At 59.3% G+C, this 22,893-nt stretch overlaps 1 protein-coding gene across 1 annotated transcript in view; it reads left to right on the top strand.

Annotated features, from left to right (window-relative positions):
- The window catches only part of CDH4 (cadherin 4), a 132,038-nt gene that overhangs the window by 53,410 nt on the left and 55,735 nt on the right, over positions 1 to 22,893 (top strand). The window contains 1 exon segment of the mRNA XM_077756301.1: positions 21,365 to 21,520. Coding sequence (XP_077612427.1) covers positions 21,365 to 21,520 — 156 coding nt within the window.

The raw sequence follows: 22,893 nt of genomic DNA on the forward strand, positions 1-22,893 counted from the left end.
GAGCTGGGACAGGGGTGATTTTGTGCTTGTGGGAAAGCCGGCCCCCCGCACAGAACCAGCCCGGTGTGGGAGGAAACCATAAGATCCGAGAGCCTGCGTGGGTGCAGCGGGGGATCCGAGGCGGCCACGGGCTTCCTGTCTCGAGGTCACATGAGGGTGCGAGACATCAGGGCGTGGCGGAGACCAGGGTGCACAGGACGGCAGGCGCCCCCATAGAGAGGGCACAGCCTCAGGCCCCCTGAGCGTCACCGTGGGCCCTGCGTCGCCAGGTGTCCCAGGCTTTCTGGCAGCGAGGAGACAGGAGCGCCCCAAGCGGGCGCCAGCACCGTCTTGCTCGCGCTCCCACTCGGGGCCACGGCTGCGTCTCCCTCGAGCCGCGACCTGAGCTCCCCCCACGGCTCCCACCGCGGTGGCTGGGGCTGGGCTTGGAGGCCCCCAGACAGAGAGCCGTGGTGCCCACGTGGGCTCCTGGCGCAGAATCCGGGCACCAAGCATCCACACGCCACTCGGCCGCCCTCCGCAGGGTTCCGGTCCCTCTGCCTCCCCCTTCTCGCCCCACCCGCCCCAGAGGGTGAGAGGAGTCTCTCCGTGACACAGGTGGTTTACGGCCCAGCCGTCTGAGTTAAAGCCAGTGAAGGTCACTCCCGATTACACTGTCACTTGGACACGGGGAGACATAAAGCAGGTCTTAAACTTTCTGCTTCAGAAACACGCACTTGCCACTGAGATGCAGCAATTTCTTTTTTCCGCAAATTTGCATTTTGTGTCACCATAAAAAGAGGCTTTCGAGGCAGGAGAGGCGTTTTAGAGGTGGTTTGGTCCAAACCCTCAGGTCACCCGGCAGGTGTTAGCAGGCCAGCATCATGGCCTCGGGCCCCACGGCCTCCTGATGACACTCTGTGGGGCCGTTGCCACTTGTGTGAGACCCTAGTGAAGTGTGACAGAGCTGCCGGGCTCCAGTCCAGTCGGCTGAACTCACCCCCCACCCTGAGCACCTGGGGCTCCTCCTCTGGACCACCTGACACTCCCACGGTTGCTGGTCCCAAGGTACCGAAGAAAGAAAATTCTATGGGGCACCTGGGGGGCCTCAGTCGGCTAAGCATCCTACTTTGCTCAGGTCATGATCCCGCGTCGGGCTCTGTGCTGACGGCTCGGAGCCTGGAGCTGCTTCGGATTCTGTGTCTCCCTCTCTCTCTGCCCCTCCCCTGCTCGTGCTCGGCCTCTCTCTCTATCAAACATAAATAATAAAAACAAAAATATTTAAGAAAATCCTAGTTCCCCGCGGGAGGGTTACATATCCACCACTTGTGATATCAGACACCATGTGCAGAATCCCTGAGAAGCGCAAAGTCTGAAGCACATGCAGGGGCTCTGAGCTGCCCCACGAGCACTTGGACGCGTCTGTTTCTGGGTTTCATCAGTGTTTTCAGCGTGGGTCAGTGACATACTTATTGTCTCTTGCTCTCCCTCTTTTTGGGCAAGTGAGGCCCTTGTACCATGATGACGGCGGGGGCGCTAATGATGATGGGGACAGCGAGGGTGACGATGGCGGGGATGAATCTGACAGTGATATTGGTGCTGACGCTACGGGTGAAGCAGTGACGGTGGCAGTGGCGTTAACGAAGATGGCGATGGCGGTGATGACTTTGATGAAGATGATGGTGACGATGGTGGTCGTGATGGTGATGATAGTGGTGAACTTGATAATGATGGTGACCTCGGTGGTCGTAGAGGAGGAAGATGTAATCACCCTATCTTGAGCACTTTCTATGAGTCTCTAAGTTATAAGCATCTTTGTTTCCATCCTCTTGACAATTTTTATGCAGTAGGGAGGGGACTAAGAGTTAGATAGGTCAAGGTTATCCAATGGTGTGCTAACAAGTGGCAGGGTGAGGGTTTGAAGCCAGAACTATTTGCTTCCCAAACCCATGCTCATCGTTGTTGATATAGTATCGTCACCATGAATTTGTGTGTTTTGCACTCACTTGAATTGCTAAGCCCCTTGTTGCCCCTGACTGATTTGGCGCCAAAGAACAAATGAATGCAACACACTTATGTTGCCAGTTCATGTAAGGTCTTTAAAAATGAGGCATGCTTTTCTCTGCTAAATAAATTTTACACCAAAGCATGGCTCAATCAATAAATACTTCGCAGTAAAGCCATGTAGTAGGCCAGCTTTCTTAGGTGTAAAAAGTGTGTTTTATTGGGAAGATTGTGAAAGACAGTGTCTTTAGGGTTAGGGAGGAAATGCTGGAGGAAAGCAAGTCTCCAAGGACCACTATGTATTGTGTTTGCCACAGTTAAACACAACAGCTTCTTTTCTTTTTTCATTATAATTTCCCACCAGATATCTAGAGCAGCATCTCCCCCGGGGAGAGAATCTCACTGTCCTCCGCGGCTCTGAGGCTGCAGCTCTGTCCCACACCGGCCTTCTTCAGACCTCGGGTGGCCTCATCGAGTCGGGCTCTCCAAAGGCACCCCCACCACTAGCTAGCTGAATGCCGCTTGCTGGCGGGGAACCGGATTCATGGATAACTCGTATGGCTTGAAATGCGTAGTGGCTATTGGACCTTATGGAGATGGATAAAAATACAGAAAAGATGGTGTCCCCAACCCCCCGCCCCCCGCGGTGTGCATTAAGTGAATTGATGATGGTAGAGAGGCGGGGCGGAATTAACACAGAGAGACCCCTGGGGAATATCATCCCACCTAAGGAGGCGTTCATTTTTCTTCCCTTCGCTGAGCTATCTGCCTCTGCTGTGAGAGCCTGTGCGCACGTGCTCGTATTTCTAATACTGACCTCATTAATTTATTGGGAATTAACCAGCAGGAAAACTTGCGAGAAAAGAGGTCTTGATAAGAAACAGTAAGCCAGTCCCAAACAAGAGACCAGGTCAGGTTTAATCCAATTGTAGGGAGCTTTAGAAGGGGAAAAGAACCCTTTCATCTGAAGGTGTCTTTCATCCACATCCTGTCCCCACTTGCTCTGTAAGGAGCCATTACACCGTGTGACGTCACTGGGACCCCGTGCGTCATAAACACGGGCCTAACCCTCCTAAGGTCACAGATGGAGTGAAGTTTCCTGAGTGTCGGCATTGAACCACGGGGCTTCTTCAAGCAGGATGTTTAAAGGCTGGGTCCCCCCAACCCCCACCCTCTCCTTCAACCCCACGGCCATTTTCTTAGTAGCTCCAGTCACAGTGTTTGAGTTCATGGCCTGACAGCTGATTTTTATCACTTGACCTGCCGATCCTAGAGCTGGTGAATCCTTTTTCCTTTCCTGCCTCATTTATTCCCTACCCCGTGACTCACCCCCAGATTCTCTATATGATGACACTAACATTAGAAGTTATAGAGCCAGCCTCTGATGCTCGCCTCAGCACCAGGCTCACTCATAAGAATGTTATTGAGCACTTAGTACGGACAAGACACTAAGCTCATTTAAAATTTACCCACACTTTGGAGGTGGGTACTATATGGATCTCTATAGTAGAGTTTCCCAGTGGGGAAACTGAGGCTGAGAAGTTAAGTAACCTGCCCAAGATCAGAAGGGAGAAAATAGTAGGCCCAGGACTTACCCCAAGCGGTCTGCACCCAGAAAGGACTCTTACCCAACTTGCTCTGTGCCCACTCGGCTCTCACGTACCTTTACTGTCATCATCATCATCAATCACTGTCTCCATCATGACCGCCGCCACCACCGTTTTCACCGTCACCACCACCACCAGCACCATCACTGTTTAAGTAATAAACGGGCTAAACGAGGCACCATTTCTTTGACTTCTTTGACTCGTCTGGAGGAAAGGGAATTGATACACCTTCTTGTTTTATGCACAACTGCCAGCACAAAGATTAAAACTCTTTAAATAGCTTATGCAAAACAGCAGTAGAAGCAAGTCTCAGCTATTTGAGAGACTCAGATAAATTGAAAAAGTGAATAAGGAAAAGTACATACGTGTTTGATTCGGGGCTGCACGGTGCTGATTTCTAATAGACCTTTTATGACATGCTTTTCCTGAAGTATGTCCTATGCAGCAAGACTTCCGGGGCTTTGGTGGGGTCGGCAGGGCGTTGGCTGGACGGCTGGCTTTGGCAGGTGCTGGGTGAGCAGGCCACCCCGAGGGGCCTCTCCAGCCTGTCGCGTGCTCCCCCCCGTGTGCGTCTGAGATGTGTGTCTGGGAAGAGTAAGGTGGGGGGCGTGCGGTAGAAGCAGAGGCCAGAGGGCTGGCGGGGCAGCAGCAGAGGCTGGGAGCAGAGCCACTCGGCCCAGGCAGGGCAGCACGTCCAGGAAGCAGGCCGGGTCGGCCTCAGGTTCAAGGCAGGAAGACCTTTGTTGATGATCTCGGGTCTGCCCAGCCAGCACGAGGCTCTCACGGCCAACAAGGCCCAAGAGTCCTGGAGAGAGAAGCAAGCTCCCGTGGCCGTGGCCAGTCCTGGAGCCAGAGCTGGCCCGAGGCAGAGAGGGGCGCTGCCCTGCACCTGCAGAAGCAGGGGACGGCCGGCGTGTCCCCCCCGGGCCGAGTCCGGAGGCCGGGGCACGTGGTGGCCCCCAGCCCGAGTACGGAGGCCGGGGCACGTGGTGGCCCCCAGCCCGAGTGCGGAGGCCGGGGCACGTGGTGGCCCCCAGCCCGAGTGCGGAGGCCGGGGCACGTGGTGGCCCCCAGCCCGAGTGCGGAGGCCGGGGCACGTGGTGGCCCCCAGCCCGAGTGCGGAGGCCGGGGCACGTGGTGGCCCCCAGCCCGAGTGCGGAGGCCGGGGCACGTGGTCCCCCAGCCCGAGTACGGAGGCCGGGGCACGTGGTGGCCCCCAGCCTGAGTGCGGAGGCCGGGGCACGTGGTCCCCCAGCCCGAGTACGGAGGCCGGGGCACGTGGTGGCCGGCCCACTGGGAGCGCGGCCACGGGCTGGGTCCTGGCAGAGAGGTGGATGTCATGGCCACGCCCTGGCAAACCCCAGGAAGCCATCCAGAAAGAGGACAGTTACTCTCTAGAACTTACTTTCCTCTTCCCAATTCGGGTCAAGGCCATTATTGCTAATAAGAATAATCCTCTGCTAATCAGCCGCTGTGTTGCTTCTGAGCTTAAAATGAACTCAGATTAAGGGGAAGCAGCAGAGAGGACCTGNGGTAAAACCTCTTCTAAAAGACATGAAAGAAGAGAACGTATTTTAAAGTTCTCTCTGCCTGGCTAATAAATCATGGTGCAGTCACGCCATAAATAAGGCCCACACCTACAGCTGTGTGGGGAGAGGGTCTCAGCACAGAAGCAGTGTGACCTCGTCTACGTGAAATGGTTACAGAGGCTCCGCACCGACCCTGTGCTGGTGTCCACGCCCCTACCGCAGCTGTACCTGCGTGTACACCTGTCCCCAGCTGTACCTGCATCTACACCATCCTGTCCCGTACCTGTGCTTACACCCGTACGCGTGCCCGGCTCTGGGCGAGGGGCTAAGGGGGAAAAAGGGAGTCAGAGCAACTCTTCGCATCCGCCTTGGTCCCGTTCACACGGCTTTGAGGTGCCCCGTGTATATGGGTGTGACTCTTTCAACTTAAGACAAGCAGGGAAAGGGAGGCTTGCCGTTAACGATTTTTTCCACAATGGAGATATATTTTGTGCTACAAAAGGGAAAGTTTGGCTTCCTGTTTGTAAATGATGGGCTGAGGACTAGTACCCCAAATGACCTCCCTGGACCCAGAAGGGTCACCCTCATGGCGACAGGGGACCATGTGGGTGTAGGAGAGCATCACCGGGCGGGCCCCAAACCCAGCTGCGGCCTCAGCAGGGGGAGGCGAGCAGGAGGGAAGGTGACATGCCTGTGGCCTCGTGGCCACAAGCAGCACGAGAGGCCCCACGAGCCGCCGGCGCCTCACCCGAGCCCCGCGGGGCTGCTGGGGCCTTCAGTTCTCCAGATCTGTGAGAAGATAAATCGCCGTTGTTTGAAGTCACCCTGTCCGTGGACACCTGTACAGGTGACATGGCCGATCCGTGTTCCTTTTCTGCTTTCTTATATCCTTCAAATAAGAGAATCAAGAGAACAGAGAAGGCCTGTCTGTTTACTCGTCTGCCAAACGAGCGCCCCCAGGCCCTGAGCTCCGCCCCCCGGGCCATCTGTCCCGGGCACCGGCCCCGTGGCCCTGCCCCCTCCCCGGGCCTCGCCCTCGGCTCCGGGCCCCGCCGGGGTGGCGGACCTCAGCAGCGTCCTTCCCTCGGGTGATGCTGGGGGTGCGGACCCCACGCCCCAGGGGCACATCTGTCCTTCCTTTCTGGTCCCCGACCGGTTTCATCACTGGGCTCCCCTGTCGAGGTGACGAGAGCTGGGCCTAGTTTTTCTACGACATAAAGCCTCAGCCTCCGTTCCCATCTTTCCCCAGCGAGGGCTGCACCCCTACACGGAGCCCTGGAATGGCCGTCCCCTGGGTCGCCTGCTCTGGGGCTGAAGTAGCCCTCGGGCCGGGGCCTCAGAACCTGTTATTTACCCCCCCCCCCACGTCAGTGTGCGTCACCCTGCAGCCCATCGCACGTGTGCGAAGGGCAGTATAGACAGACGTCTAAGGTGACCACGGTGGCCTCACTGTCCTGGTCGTGTTAGCTGTGCGGCTTTAGGACCCGGGAGCGTGTAGGTGGGCGCCTACTCAGCAGGACAGGGAGCCTCGGGGCGGGAGGGGCTGGATGTGTGGCGCCGGCTTGCAGATGGAGAGGGCCGAGTGGGGGGCGTGCAGGTGACCCCGGGAGCTGACAGCTGTCCCTCATGGACAGTCAGTCAGGGACGGGAGCCTCCTCCCTACGGCCGCAGGAAACTGAGTCCCACCAACAAAAGAAAGTGCTGGAAGCCGCCTGTCCCGGAGCGTGCAGACAAGGGCTCAGCCGGGCTCACACCCTGGTCTCGGCCCCGTGTCGCCCCGAGCAGAGAAGCCTCCCACCCGATACGTGGCGCTCCTTACACAGCACACAGAGCTCACGGTGGGCCCAGTGGATGCGTCGCCATTCACAAAGTTGGGTTTTCTTGAATCTGCTTGGGGACGAGGGCGGGTGGAGGGCGTCCCGGGCAGCTGTGGCCTCGGTCCCCCCGGCTGCCCCCGGCTGTGGCCCTGGAGGAGACACTCAGCCTCTGCAGCCACAGCGCCTCCTGCCCCAAGCCCCGGGAATGGCCATGCGGCCCCCCACAGGCTCCCCAAACTCAGAACCCAGCGGAACACTGGCAGATGCATCTCTTGTTGCAACCCAGCAGGTTTAGTAAACAGAGTGCCCCTCGCTCGTCCACGCATCTGTGACCTGCCAAGTGGCCTGGACACAATGGGACGTAACCACTCCTCGGGGGTCATTCAGGCCATTACTGGCGGCCCTGTCCATGATGCACAGATAACGGGCTGTTGGGGGCAGTGGGCTGTCATTCTGGGCCCCCCAGTGGACAGCCTGGGCCTGGCCAGGGCTGAGGTCAGCAGGGGGAACTGCGCTGCCCAGAGCCCCCAGCAGCCCCCGGGGAAGGGGCCCGCAGAAGGTTCTGCAGATAGGGGGCCCTCAGGGCAGGCGCTAAGCCGGGGGCCCTGGCGGCTCCACCCAGAGCAAAGCTTCAAGTGCCAGGGCCCCCCCGACCCACCCCCAGGAAGGCTTGGAGCCTCGCATCAGCCAGACATGTGCGTCTTCTTGATGTGAGCAAATTAAACCCTCCCTGAACTGCAAAATTACCTCCCCCGAAACAAAGAGCATGGACCAAGTAGGAAGAAGTGTGAGAGGGTGTGTTTAGTTCCGAACGAGCTGTTCGCAGGAAGATGGGCTGTGGGCGCGCGGACCTGCGGGCTGGGGCAGAAGGGAAGGGGAACCGCTCAGAACGGTGGGGGCCGGGCCGGGACCCCTGCCGGGGCCTCTGGCTTCCCGGGAGTCCCACGCGTGTGGACCCCACTGCGCGTTTCCTTTGTCTTTGGAGGGACCGAGAAAGACAGGTCCGCAGCTCCCGGCCACGGGGACCGCTGGCTTCGGAGGTGGCTTTGGGGTAGCTCCGGTTCTCAGCCCCCCCCGCTTCTCAGGGTCCCCGAGGAAGATGAGAAAGGGCCCTTCCTCCTTGCCCTCCAGGCAGCGCCAGGGGCGGGACAGCTCGTGCAAAATGAGCTAAGTCAGGAGTTCTCAACCAGGGGCGAGCGAATCTGTCACGCGGAGCCGTATCTGGCGACACATTTACTTGTCACCCCTCGAGGGGGGGGGGCAGGTACCGGCATCTAGTGGCCAGAAGCCAGGGAAGCTGCTCAGCACCCTGAGTGCCCAGAACAGCCCCCCACCCCCACGCCCGAGATGGAGGATGATCCAGTGCCTGGGCGGTGGGTCCTGGTCCAAACGAGAGGTCCTGCAAGCGCCCAGGGACTGTCTGTGGTTTTTACCGCCTGGTCCCTGGAGGGACAAGGCACAGCTTCTGTTCTTTGCCTTAAATCTAGAGACGCTGAGCCAGAATCTGGGCCCTTGTCACCATCATCCCCGGGTCCTCACAGCCAGCGGTACAGCCCGTGACACGGGGCCAGCTGCCTCCCTGGCCCTCAGCACACGAACGGGACGTTTCCCCGCAGGCCGGGCTGTGCGAGGACCTCAGGCTGCCTCCCCCATCCTGCCCACCTGTGTCCCGAAGTTTGGGGACTTGCACATAATCAGTGAGCTGTGCTAGAATCTTCTGTATCATTAATGGTCTCCCTGGCCTACACCCCCTTTTTCTTATTGTGGTAAAATACAGACCACGTAAAATGTACCCCATTCACAGTGTCATGCAGCCATCAGTGTACCTAGTTCGAGGACATTCCATCACCCTTCGAGCACTGGTCCCCGCCCCCCTACCCCAGTCCCTGGTAACCACGAAGCCACTTTCTGTCTCCGTGGACTTGCGTCTTCGGGACATTTCATGGGAGTGGAGAGAACACAGCACGCGGGCTCCCGTGCCGGCTTCCTTCCTGAGCATCACGGCCGTGCGGTTCATCACGTTACAGCAGGAATCGTGTCTGTCCCTTGTGACGGGCGAATAATATCCCCGCATGGGGGCCACACCTTGTCACTCTTGGGTCAGCATCCGGGCACGGTGCCTCGGTGAGCAGCCGTGTCCAAGCGCCCTTGGACGACCTGTTTTCAGGCCCCGGGGGTGCGTGCCCAGTGCCGTTGCCGGGTCCCACAGTGACTCTCACGTTTGAGGAGACACTAGCCTGGCTTCCAGGTGATCCGTGAGCGTCCCTTTGGGGGGGCCTTTGAGTGAGTGCTTCCCCACCAAGCGTGTTCTGTGGACAAACCACCAGGGTAGGAGTTGGGCTCCAGGAGCCCCACGGAAGTGCCCTCAGTGCCGACAGCCACCAGCAGACGTGCTGTGGGACAAGAGGGGCTCCTGGCTCCTGCCACGAGGCTGGCCACGTTCAGGGTTTGGGGGCTGATGGCTCCACCCTTCAGGGGCTCAGCACGACCCTCTCCCTGAACCCAGTTCTGTCAGACCAGGGGCAGAACCCACCTTCTCTGCAGGCTCCAGCTGGGGAGGCAGAGACAGGGCTCTTCTGTGAACCCCTCCTCCGTGCCCCCCCTGAGCCCCTCCTCCGTGCCCCCCCTGAGCCGCTCCTCTGTGCTGTCAGGAGTCAGCAGGTCTAGAGCACACGGTGCAGGGAATGGCATACAAAGATGCCTAAGGCCCGGGCCCTGGCTCAGAATATGGGTCAGGGCCTCACGGCAGGGTTAGCTGGGCCAGAGAGGGACAAATGTCCCCCAGGGCGTGGGAGACCCCACTCCTGAGCCAGCAGCACGTTGGCCACTTGCTCCTGAGAATGTGTTTGGACACGCGGCTCTTTTGCTCTAGGATGGAGACGTCCACGCTCCTGGGCCCGTCCAGCAGGAAGGACAGTGGCACGTGCTCCTCTGGGTACAGGGCAGTTTGTGTCACCTGCTCCGGCCATCCTGCCCGGGGCCCTCCGGCTCCTCGCGGTCGGTCCTGCCGAGCACACGTAGGAGAACCCACGTCTGCTTATGGCGTGTGGCCCCAAGGACACGCCAGCCCTGGGAACGCTGCCTGTAGATCAAAGCCTTCGCAGGACCCCCGAGACCCCGTGTTGGTGCTTCCCGCTCCTCCTGCGCCCCAGGGCCCCAGGCGTTGGTGGAGACCCAGCAGAGAAGGGGTTAGCTCTGGACCCGCAGCCCAGGCTCACTCCCTGACCCTCGGTGTCCTCGTCTGACGGGGGGCGGGCAGCCTCCCCCAGGGACTCTTGCAGGAGTCTGGGAGGCCCGGTGCTCAGGGCGGGGCCGGCGCAGCACCACCACCCCAGGTGCACCAGCGTATGCGGACTGAGGGTCACCTTGGGGACAGGCACCTGCTCCTCTGGGGCCCAGAGGAGGGAGGAAGAGGGTCTCTGCAGCGCTGCTCACCCACCCCCAGCGCGCTCTCCAGGGTGCTGGGCCCGCGCAGCGTTAGGCCCCCGCGGGGGAGACCGGCCTGCACACACTCCGGCTGGCAAGTGAGCGTCCAGAGAGGACTTTAAAAGAGGCGACTGAATAGAGCCGCTCGGAGGCAGGGCAGTCCGGGAGGGCTGCCTGTGGAGATGGTTTGATGGGAGACCTGAAGGCTTCGGAGGGCAGGGAGGGGGGGAGCCCTGGGAAGGGGCCGAGTCTCAAACTTTGTAGACTCAGCGTCAGCTCTCCTGGGGACCTCCGTGTGGCTGGGGCTCGCCTCACACCCATCCCCTCCCGTCCCTGCCGGGGCCTCGCGTCACTGAGCAGCCTGTCTGTGGCCTTCTCTCCTGTGGCCCAGTCACCCCGCCCCAGCGCCCCCAAGGAGCGCTTCCCGTCCTGTGACTGAGCGTAGGAAGACAGTGGGATTTCAGTCGAAAGGAGGCACCGAGCAGTGGAGGCGCCAGAGGACGGCAGCTCTCAGGGGACAGGAAGAGCCTGGGGCAGAGTCCCAGGCGCCTGTTTCCAGCCCCTCTGCTCAAATCCCTGGATCTGAGGAGGCCGCCCCCTTTCTGGAAACGCTTGTCCCCATCCCGGCAGCCAGGCCTGACGCCCCCGAGCGGGCTGTGCGGCCGGGCACCGCGGGCTTCCCAGCACGGCAGCTTTTATCAACAGCAGCTTCCCACTTGCTTCCTGTCCTGCCATCCTGTGCCTGAATGACCTCATGTGTCACCCCTCCTCGCACTGGGGCACNGCCCACTCTGCACCTCTACCCGCCCCTTCCTCAGGACCACCGCCCACCTGGCACCCATCCCTGCTCCCAGCACGGCCCCTCTCCGGGCTCCTAGAGTAAAGCAAGAACTACGGAGAATCATCCCTTCGCTGTGCCACGTGGGACTCCACCAGTAACAGGACAGAGTGTCGAGGCCACGTGGTGCCACCCATTCCGAACCCTCAGGCCCCCCAGGCCTTTGCCATCAGGATCCCACAAAGGCTGGGGGGTCGGTGGCTTCCGGATGGTCATGGAGATGCAGCCCCCAACAGACAGGCCCGGCCTGGGCAGCCGTTGCCAGCATGCACCCGGCACCCCTCTGCCCTCCCAGCTTGACCTCATGGGGAGACCTCCTCACCCACTCTCGGAGGCTCGGACGGAGTGGCTGGTCTCTGCTGCCACCCCCGAGCCTGGCACATCAGCCTGTCCCGATCTCCAGCTGCAGCTGCCGGGTCCTGGGTGGGATGGCGGCTGGTGGAGCCGTTGGGAAAGGCGTCTCCCCTGGGACCAGACCGCGCAAGGGGCACCTGCTCGGGGGAGGATGCCTGGGCTTGGACCAGCTGGCCTTGGCAAAGTGACTGCATGCTCTGCGCCTCGGTTTCTCCGTCTGGCATTGCTTCTAGAGTGTTAGTGTGAGTAAAGGCGTCTCTGCAGGTGTGGCTCCTTGGGTGACACCCAGCACCAGTCTAGTTACAGAAGAAGCGTCAGCGATCGTTGCTGTGATTACGTCTGCCCGCCCCTGCGTCCGTGCCATGGATGCAGTGGCCGTGGTTACTACCGCGCTATGGTTACTATCGGTTGTCCCCGGGGCTGCTGGGTTGCTAGGCAGATGTGGTGCGTAGCCATGGAAGTGGGACGCACCACAGATGGAGGGAGCCTGTGAGTCTGAGTACGTGCTGAGAGCATCACCTGAGCCATGATCCAGCTGTGCCTGAAACCCACCCCATTCCCACATAAGAGCCAGTACATTGCCTCTTGGCTTGAGCCAGTTAGTGTGATTTCTGACACTTGACAAAGGACAAGGTGCAAACGCACTGTGGTAGCGAGTGAGCAGATTGAACCCCCTGCACTATGGCCCCCAGCCTCAGCTTCACCTGATATTTCTGTGTCCTCCTGTCCCGTGGTTTGTCCAGTCATCCACCTCTGGTTTGCAGAGCACTTGTTGTGTGTCTGCTGGATTGCTGGGCTCTCTGGAGATGTTAAAGCAAAGCACCCAGGCCTCAGTACTGGCAGAGCCTAATACTCAGCCCAGATATGACAAAGCAAAGCTTTCAGTCCCCGTTATTGGCAGTGCTTAAACTCAGAGGGGCTCAGTACTTGGCCCTCACTAAGTCAGTACTCAGTCCTCGATTTACAAAGCAGAGTACTCAGCTGTCATTTACTGACAAAGCTCAGTATTCATCCCCAGTACTGGACAAACAGTACTCAGTACTGACTAAACATACTACTTTAGACTGACAAAGCACAGTACTCAGTACTGAAAAAGCACAGTGCTTATCCCTCTTTGCTTATGAAGCCCAGTACTCATTACTGACTAAGCATAGTCACTCCTTAGTACTAACCAAACACAGTGCTTAGTACTGGATAAGCGCAGTACCCTACCCTTGGTACTGACAAAGCACATTATCGTGTCCTGGGTACTGACCAAGCACCATACAAGGTACTAAGTAATCATAGCACTCAGCCCTCAGTAATGAGGAAGCACAATACTTAATCCTCGTCACTCCCTAAACACGGTACTCGGTACTGACTAAACAAACCAAGGACTCGGCCCTCCGTCGGACAAGCTGCAGACCACCCGCTGCGGTCTGTCCCGTGCTCTTGTCAGCAGCCCTGAGGGTGGGTGCTCGATCCATTTCCAGGTGAGGACAAGGGAACAGGAGGGCAGGTGGTCTGACCAAGGTGGGGGCGGGAGAGGAGGTGCGGGCCCCTCTCCTGAGTCCTGGGAGCCCCTCCCAAGGAACGAGGAGGAACCTTCCATCCCGAAAGGAAGCGCTCCCGGGGGCCCAGCTCAGGTGACGCGCCCCTCCCTGAGCCAGCCGCTGGGCCACGGACGGCCCTCCACTGCTCACCCCTCACCCCCACATTCCTGTCCCTCGGGGGCTGGGGGCTGGCCTCCACCCCAGGGCTGGGTCGTGCCCCTCGGGGCTCCCTCCCGGGACCTCTCCCCAGCCCGAGCTGTGCTCTGGGCACCACGGCCTCTGTCTCCCCGCCCTGCTCCATGTCCGCAAGGACTGGATCCTGTCTGGCGTCATCCCTCATCCCTAGCCGGGGCCGGCACACAACGGCAGACGTGACCTGTGGTGTTAAAACCGAGACTGCGTGGGCAGGACCCACCAGACACAGGCAGGGAACGCACGTTAGGTGTGGACGAGGCAGAGCTCCTGCCAGACCTCCGGCTCTTCATCCGAAGGACCAGGGTGACAGCCAGCAAGACGTGGGTGACAAATCTGAGGGAACACTCAGCCCACAAGCTCTCGCGTCATGTCGTCCACCCGTTGATCCCTGACTTGATCAGACGGAGGCAGGAAGCCCCTAGAAGACCTGTCCCCCTCACCCCCCGGGGACTCAGCTCTGTGCCTTGGGCTCCCTGGCAGACAAGGGTTCTCCCAGCTTGAGTCCCGGGAAGGGAAAGGTCGTCCGCTGTGGCTTCTGTGCAGATGACAGAAGCCGAGCTCCGTCCCCAACGGCTCCGCCCAGCGTCCCTGGTTCCTCCAGCAGATGCTGCCCCAGCACCTCCTGCCCAGGGAGCCCCACTCGGGGCCGCGTGCTGTGTGAGTGGCTGTACAACCCCCTCTCCTGAGCATACAGTCTAGTGGGGACGGAAAGAAGGCAGGCAGCGCAAAAACAAACAAGAAAAAGCTGCAGTGACAGGGCCGTGGGGACAACTAACAGGTGCCGCCCCAGGGCCCAGCGCCCCATCCCTCCTGCTCTGGGTCCCGCTAATGGCTCACAGTTGGACACCCTGACCCAGGGCTGACCATGCCTCACGGCAGGTGCCTGGGAGGAGCCCCCCGGGCTGGCCCACGACAACGAGCCTCCTGGCCCCAAGGTGGGATTCCTCTGCCGCAGGTCACACCCCAGGCCGCCCCCGGCCCCGTGGGACGAGGCTGAAGCCACCCGGCCAGCACCGCACCTCTTTTCTCTCTTGCCCTTTCTCCTTTTCCCAAGCAATCACCCCCATAAGCACCTTTGTCTAGGTGGGGAATCCCACTCTGACACCAGGACCGAGAGGTCGGGGTGGGGCCTCTCCGGGGCCTGGCACCGCCCGGCCCAGCGCGGTGCTGAGGGCTCTGCAGACGGCACGGGGTCAGGCGGACCCTGGACCCGACGCGGTGGGAGCTGTCCAGGTGCTGAAGGCGGAAAGGCCACGTCCAGGAGGGTCCGGGCAGCTGCGGACAGGAAGGGGAGGGCAGGCCAGCCGGGCGCCCCCAGGCTCCGGGTCGTTACAAGGAGATGGCTCCACAGAGGGGCCCCGGCCGGGTTTCCCCCCTGACTCGTTCTTGATTCAAGATCCACGTTTGGGAAAGAGAAGCTGATTGGCCCGGCTTGGCCGGTGGGCCTGCCTGGTGGCTGGTGGGGGTGTGGGGGGTGCGGGGCGTNACGGGCACCGCGCCACCCCCACCACCAGCCGTGTGGCTCCTCTAATCCCGAGCCACAAATTAAGTAGCCACCTGTCTCTGTTAATTTGGTGCAGCCCGAAGGCCATTTCTGAGAAGCATCTAATTCACTCTTCCCCACCAGGCAAATTTTGTAAGAACATATTCATGGCTTTCATTAGTATTCATATGACTTTGAGGGTTTTTTCATGATTTATAAAACTCAGAGTAATTGTGAATGGTAATGTGTAACGGTGTCGACGTGACACACACATGCCTTCTCCTGTCACATTCCGGGCCTTTCTGTTCATTACAAGAACCTAATTGAAAATAATTGAGGGTTGGATTTTATCACACATGGAAAATACTTGATAAAATGCAAGACAGGCAAACATCTTCAAGCCCCTCGCGGTGAGCGGGAGACGCAGGGAGAGTGGGGGTAAGGAAGGGCCCTCGCTCGCCGCCGCCCCAAGTTGAGCCCGTTAATTCAATGAGAGCAGCTGGATCATCGCCGAAGCTGCGCTCACCAGCGCCGCGGCGAAGGGCTCTCAGGTGAAGAGGGCAGCAAGCGGGAAGGGACGCACGCGGACGCTGGCCACCGGGTCACAACTGCTCTCAAAAGCAGCTGAACCGAAGCTCTGGTCCCAGACCTCAGAGTCGTGGTGACTTCTTAAAACATGGCGCTTCCACCGTCCCTGCACACCGAGTGACAGTGGTGACCAGGGCCCTGCGCCGGGGGCACAGAGACCCCCCGGGCTGTCCCCGGAGTGACGGCACAGGGCCCGTGGCCTCGGCCTCCCTGAGTGGGAAGGCAGGTGACTCCCCTCTGGTCCCCCGCACCCGTATGCGCAGACGGACTGGACACGGTGGTCGCGTGGGGCTGGACATTCGGGGGCTCCTCTTAGGGGTCCCTTAAGGAGTTCTGGTGGGGATTCCTTCAGAGCTAACGGTGGAGGCTTCTGAGGCAGGGGGACACGTAGGAGGAAAGCCCACTTTGGACAGAGGCCGAAGCCTGACGCTGGGAAAGGCAGGATAAGGACGGGCCTTCCCTTTGCCCCACCCCCACCCGGCCGCGCTGGTGCCGAGGGAGCCCCACCCAGACCTGTGTGCCAGGAGGGAGCCCACCAGCCTCCTGGGCCCTTCCTCTCCTGCCAGAGGCCACAGCCCTACTCTGACTCCCTCACGCAGCCCCCCAGGCCCTCGGGGGTTTCTGAAAGGGCAGGACAGTTGGGAGCAGAACTTCCCAGGAGCCCCTCCTCTCCCCTCCTCTCCTGCTCTAGGATCCAGTCCAGGGGAGGTAAGGGGTGGCCAGACCTCGCTCCTCTCCCCGACTCCCCTCCCCCTTCGCATTTCTCTGTTCACTTCCTTCCTTGCTCACATGGCAGCCGGCAGCCGTGAGGTTCCGGGGCTACCTGCTCTTTCCCATCTCAGGCCGCTCCCCACACTTCTCTCCATGCCCACGGGGCTCAGAGAAGGCGCGTTCCCTATAGGAAGCCCTTCTTGGGGCCCACCGGCCACGGCCTTGGGCTCCCCTGCGGGGCGTGGACATGACCCTGGCCGTCTGCCTGCCCCGCCCCCCCAGGTGGGGTGTCCGCAGCTCCTGTGTCATCAGAGGTGCACCAGGCCCGCACATGCCGCCCTCCCATCACAGCCTGTGGGGCTTGAGCTCCCCGGGCCCAGAACAGGGAGCGGAGCCTTAGCGCTCACACGGAGGGAGAGGGCAGGAAGGCAGGCGGGCGTTCACGGAGACGACAGCAGAGGCAGAAGGCCTGAGGTGACCCTGTGCAGACCAGGAAGCCCCGGCAGTCGGAGCTGGGCCCCCGCTGCGGTCACGGGGCAGCTACGAATGTGTCCAGTGAAACTCCTCTCTTACCCCCGGGCTCTGCTCAGAGTCAGCTCTCCTGGCCAGCTGCAGCCACGCCGAATGTCCACCGCCTCCTGCGTCCTGACGGTCCCAGGCGGGCGGGGTGCCCGAGTGGCTGCCCCCGCGATTCGGCGCTTTGGGGGTGCTGGAGGAGTGGGGGCCGCCGCACCTCAGCAGCCCCAGCGGGTGACGAAAACGAGGGTGTGCAATCTGTTTGCCAGGAGAGCCTCCAGGCTTAATGCCCAGCGAGGAGGAAGAGCTGGGAGACTTCAGAGAAGAATTACCTCCTCGCAAAGAACGTGATCCTCGGGACTTGTGAGCAGCTTGGAAACGTTAGGGCAGGAAGTCCTGGGGAGACCTCACAGCGGCCAAGGAGACCCTGAGGCCCGGGAACCTGCACCTTCCAGGCCAAGCGCGCGCGCGTGTGCGGTGCGTGTGCAGTAACTGTACAGGCAGTGGACAAGACCAGACACTCAGTTCAAACCTTGCCCCTGAGTTCTTCCCCTGGGGCCTCTCACGGACCCTGTTCCTCCCAGGCCAATCTTTGCCACACTTTTTAACGTGGACTAAGAGAGTGTCACTTTTTCAGGTGTCTCTGATTCCGTGGGCACGCAAACCACGTGAGGGCAGTGTCGACCCAGCGCAGGGCCCAGCCCACAGCACGTGAAGGTGTTGTTGAAATGACTCAGGCCAGGGGCGTCCGGGTGGCTTAGTCGGTTAAGCGTCCGACTTTCGCTTAGGTCATGATCTCGTGGTTCGTGGGTTCGAGCCCCGCGTCGGGCTCTGTGCTGACAGCTCAGAGCCTGGAGCCTGTTTCAGTCTGTGACTCCCTCTCTCTCCGACCCCCCCCTGCTCACGCTGTCTCTCTCTCTCTCTCTCTCTCTCTCTCTCTCTCTCTCCTAGAAATAAATAAAACATTAAAAAAAATTTTTTTTAAAAGAAATGACTTGGGCCATGGGTGGGGGCAGCAGACCAGCCTGAAGCTGAGGGTCCCCCCTCGCTGGTGGGGTGTCTTCCTCTCCTGGGGCGAGGCTCTCTGCCGCGATCTGGATGTGATTCTCTCCCATTCGATGCTTTGAGAATAAACCTCCAAGGTGTTTGTGATTCAAAACCACACATGGTGACTTTTCTCTAGTTTCAAGTTCATTTGAGATTAGGCAAATACCTCCTCCTTGGGGAAGATTCTGCCAGAATCCTTCATTTCATCCGGCCTTTCCTAAGGACGTGAGCCGGCCCTCCAAGCACGAGTCCCTGGGTGAACACAATCGCCCAGCACCATAAGTTATTTTAATGTAGACGTCACTTTAAACTAACCTTTTACCATCTGTTCTGTCCTTTAATAACAAATGCAAAAGAGCATAATTCTCCGTGGCGCCGTAAAAGTGAGGAGGTGATGGAGGCGCCTGCCTGTGTTCTTTATTCATGGCCCGATCGTGCGCTGCCGTGATGTTTTTCTCATTTTCCAGACACAAATCAAGGGGAAACTGCTCTCCCCTGATCTGGTGAATTCATTTGTACAGTATTTCTTCTTAATGTGGTAAACTGTGTGGAGCGTCCCCAAGCCGGCACAGAGCCCCAGGCCCGCACGCCTGAGCGGCAGCTGGGGAATTAAGCAAAGGCACCCAGTGGTCAGACTGTAATGAGATTTTTTTGCAAAAAACAAAACCTCTTTAAATATGTGGTGGGTTCTTTTCAGTGGTTTTATAATTAAATCTCCCCATGAAGGATGTGCAGTCTGGCCCGGAGAACGTGGTGGAAGCATGCCAGGCGGTCCGCTGTGCTCGCCGGCCGCCACCGGAGCACCCCTCGGGAGGACCTCCTGGCTCAGGCCCAACAACCCCTCGATCCTTTGGCCACTTCTTTGGGGCCTGCTGTGTGCTCAAGTGCCTAACTCACCAACTTTCTAGAACTTTCCTGGCGGCTCCCAGAAGGCACAACTTGCTTGGGTTTTCTACATTAATCACACAGTTCCCCAGTGGGGGCTGATCTGGCCTGACGGGTTCCCCACACGCGGCGAACAGCTCAGGTGCATGTGGCCACAGGGGTCTTCCTCTCCGGGACCCAGACTTGCTGCCGCCACCCCATTTCCCTGGCGACCACTCCTTGGCACAAAGTCCCTCAGGGGAGAAGAGGTGGCTCTCGGCCACGAAGGGCCAGGGCCACTGTCCTGTGAAGGGAGCCCTGGGGACGGAGCCAGGTGGCCAGGATGAGCGCCCTTCCCCCGCCCTTCCTCCTCTGTCCTCCGCGCAGAGCCCGTCTCCCCGGACGCGGCTGCGGTGCCGGGCTGCTCGCACGCGGCTGTTCTGTCTGAAGGACGTTACTTGGTGGGCATGACAAAGACAGGGTGCACACGTGTCCTGGGGAGCCCGGCGCTATGAGTGGCAGCAGGCGGCAGGCCCGGGACCCAACGTGTCGTCCCTGGAGGGGGCAGGGGTGGCTGTGGCCACGATGAGCACAGCAGAGCTCCGACACCTCCACGGCCCAAAGGACGGCACAGGGTGACATGGGGCCCCGGCCCTGGCCATCCTTTCCGTGGCCGGAAGCCCTGCTGGGTGTGTGCTGCTCAGGGCAGAGCCAGGAGGTGAGAGGTGGAAGCAAAGACAGTCCTCGTAGAGTGGGGGAGGGGTGGGGGTAGGGTCTGTGGCCAGAAAGGTGTACGTGGCGAGGGGAGGGGTGGAGGAGGGACTTGGAGTGTTATTGGGGTGGGGGAGAGTACAGGGGTGGAGGAGACGGGTATGTGGAGGTGGGGATACATTCCCACATGATCACCCAAGAGACCTACTTACCATCTGCCCTTACCTGGTGCAAAAAAGACTCTTGTCATGAGGACTTAGACATGCGCTGAGCTGGCACGTAGGTGGGAGAGGACCTCACCGCCTCACCCGTGACTTCCTTATTGGGGAGCAGGAAGTGTGCGCCCCGGACGCCCTCACTCATCATCCCTCCCCACCCCGGGCAGCCCCCTGCCTGTCCTCTGTGTCCCTGAGCTCCGGGGTCGTCATCCTGTGCAGTAAATTTCACTTGCAGTCTTGTAATAAAACGTCCGGCCGACTCTGCTCTGTAGAAGCAGAGGTTTCCGTTGTGTCCATTTTGTTATAAAATGTTGTTATAACCCCCGAGCTTTGATTTACAGAAAAGAAGCCAGATTTTGTAAAGCTGTACCGGGGGTCCTTGCACAATGCAGGGTTATTGGGGCTGTGCCAGGGGTCCTCGTGCAACTTCTGACCTCCAAAATCTGAACTGCCCATAGCCTCCCATCGACCAGCAGCCTAACCAACAGCATAAACAGTCGACTAACACAAATTTTGCGTGTTGAATGTATTATGTGCCATATGCTTACGATGAGTAAGCCAGAGAAAAGCCATGTTATTAAGGAAACCGTGAACAGAAAATACTTCTACGGTCCTGTACTGTATTTATCCCAAAGAATCCTGTGTAAATGGACCAGCACAGTTCAAGCCCGTGGTCAAGAGTCAACTGTATTCAAAGTTGAATTCTAGTCTGTTAATTTGACCTTATCAATTATACCTTCTCAGTCTCTGTGGCTCATTTCCCCGTGGCTCAGAGAAGCCAGTTACCTTCCAGAGGGCACCCCCATTCCCATCAGGCGCCCCCTAGCATTACAAGAGCTTCTCCTTCCTCTAAATCAAAGAGGCACACCCTATTTATATTTTTTAGATTTTTTTTATTGAAGTATAGTTCACATACAATATCGTATTGATTTCCGGTGTACTACATACACTGAACTTGGGCGATTCGACAATTATTTGCATTACAAAGTGCTCCCCCCAGAAGTGAGCTCCCCATCGGCCGCCGTACTCTACACCTCACTTTTCATTCCACTCTTGTCCATTTTGTCTCCCAGAGACTAATACTGTCACCCAAGTACCTGGTCACCCACCCCTGTATGCTTGTCTCCGTCCACACGGTCAGACAGCTTCTCTGTGAAAACGCTGTTACGTTCATGTGTAGCCTGTAGCCATTGTGACAAGTCTTCAGTGTGAAATCTGTGTCTGCGTGCTGGTCACGGTCCTCTCTGCCCCGACCCACCCTCGCCGCGAGCGCGNGTGCTTGTCTCCGTCCACACGGTCAGACAGCTTCTCTGTGCAAACGCTGTTACGTTCATGTGTAGCCTGTAGCCATTGTGACAACAGTCTTCAGTGTGAAATCTGTGTCTGCGTGCTGGTCACGGTCCTCTCTGCCCCGACCCACCCTCGCCGCGAGCGCGGCCTCCCACCCTCAGGGACCGGGCTCTGGCGCCTGGTGCCCCCGTCAAAGGAGCAAGACACTGGGACACAGATGAAAACTTAGGGGGCGTATGTGCTGGGTCCCAGCCTTTCTCCCCTCTGGACCCTGTAGCGGCTGCTCCCTTGTCCTGTCTTTCTCTTGTTTGATGGCGAGCGTTAGGAGCAAGTGCAATGGCAAGTGCATCGGGGCCATTTGGCACCACCATTTCCCGTCTCTCGGCGGTGATGGAGGTCTCTACCGCGTGTCCACGATCCCTGCGGACACTTTCACCTGGAACATGGCCTTGCCTTCCCCGTTGCCTGCTGGGCCACTGGACGTGTGGTGGCGCTACATGACCCCCTGACCGCTGACGGCCCTGGCAGTTCCCAGAGTGGATACCCGATGCACCCCGGATGGCTGAGGGCCAGGCAATTAGGGGTGGGATGAGTGTACGTTTATGGAGCGTGGCCCCTGCCCCCGCTGTGGCTGACTCTCCTCTCCTGCTTCCAGATCCGGTCCGACAAAGACAACGACATCCCCATCCGGTACAGCATCACGGGCGTGGGCGCCGACCAGCCCCCCATGGAGGTCTTCAGCATCGACTCCATGTCTGGACGCATGTATGTCACTCGGCCCATGGACCGCGAGGAGCGAGCCTCCTACCACGTGAGTACCTCGGGCCGTGGGTTCCTCACTTGGGAAGGAGAACGTCAGCCTGAGCCTGCGCTGGGATTGCCCACAGGGCTGTGTAGACCCCACGGCGCTGGGCACCACCCTGGGGTCTTTCATTCCATGGGCTCGGGAAGGGCACCTCCACCACATTCCCAGGGGAAGCCAGGAAGGCGTGGGGCCACCTTGGAAGGACGCCTGGTCTAGAAGCTCTGATGTTAGTTCTGATGGGGGGAGGAGACACGTGGCGGCTGGGCAGTGTGGCCTCTTCCTGAAGCGGCCCTCTGTGAGCAGCTCCATCCTCTGCGACCCCAGAGTAATGCACCTGCTTCTCTGAGAGCAGAGAGCAGCTCCCGAGTGAGTGGTATCCAGGCTCCACGTCAGAGCTGTGCACACAGAGGGGAGCAGATGCACTGATAAATGCTGCAGGGCTTGGCTTCCGGGTGCTGTTCGCTCCTCTCCATCCATCCATCCATCCATCCATCCATCCATCTGACTTGGTGGCTCAGGGGAGGGGCCCCAGAGCTCAGGCGGAAACAGCAGGGTCTCATGGCCTCCACCCTAACGGCCAGTCCCCTGTCCCGGCCCCGCCTCCTCATCCGCAAGATGCAGGTTTGCACCCGCTGGAGGCAGTATGAGCTGGAGGAGAGTGAGGACCACAGCCCCCTCTCTAGGTGGGAGGATCCAGGGGTTCACGTGTGAGAACAGAGCACAGCGCATGGTGTGCACTGTTTTCATGACATCTGAACACCCAGGTCCTTGGTTGTAACTTGGAAATGAAAACTATCATTTAAGAGGATTGAATTCTCAGCCTTTTGCCCTGATGTTAGACATCATTGGCCCAAATTTCACTTGGCGTCAGCCCACGGTGCTGAATGTGGCCGAACACCACTGCTGCTCTCTGGTTATCTGCTTGGGGCCCAGGGCCCACCTCCTGGCACTAGCAGGAAAGCTCCGTGTGGCAGAGAGCCATCAGGCTACGCACGCCACATCCCCCGGCCCGAGAATGTTGCCTGGCCCTCAGGGATGCACAGGAACCACTTGCAGAGGGAAGGAATTGGCAGAAGAGGTTGACTCTGTGGTTGGCAGTGGTGGCCTCCCCTGAGAGACCCCTGACACCATCAGAAGTAGGAGGTTAGGCTGACTGGATCTGGGGAAGCCCGGGCTGGGGGGCTGGTCCATCCTTCTTAACCACTGTCTCAGGCTGGCTGCCCAAGTCCCAGGTGGGTTCAGCTTCACAGAGACTGTTGACATGGAAGAGGAGGTTCCATCCACCCTATGGTTTTCTCCTATGAGTAGAGACAGAAGTGTGGAATCAAAGGCTCCCGGCTCCAGAAATTCCCAGTTCACTAGACCCAGACATCCCTCTT

This window comes from Crocuta crocuta, unplaced genomic scaffold (assembly GCF_008692635.1).
Source record: "Crocuta crocuta isolate KB4526 unplaced genomic scaffold, BGI_CrCroc_1.0 scaffold123, whole genome shotgun sequence".
NCBI lineage: Eukaryota > Metazoa > Chordata > Mammalia > Carnivora > Hyaenidae > Crocuta > Crocuta crocuta.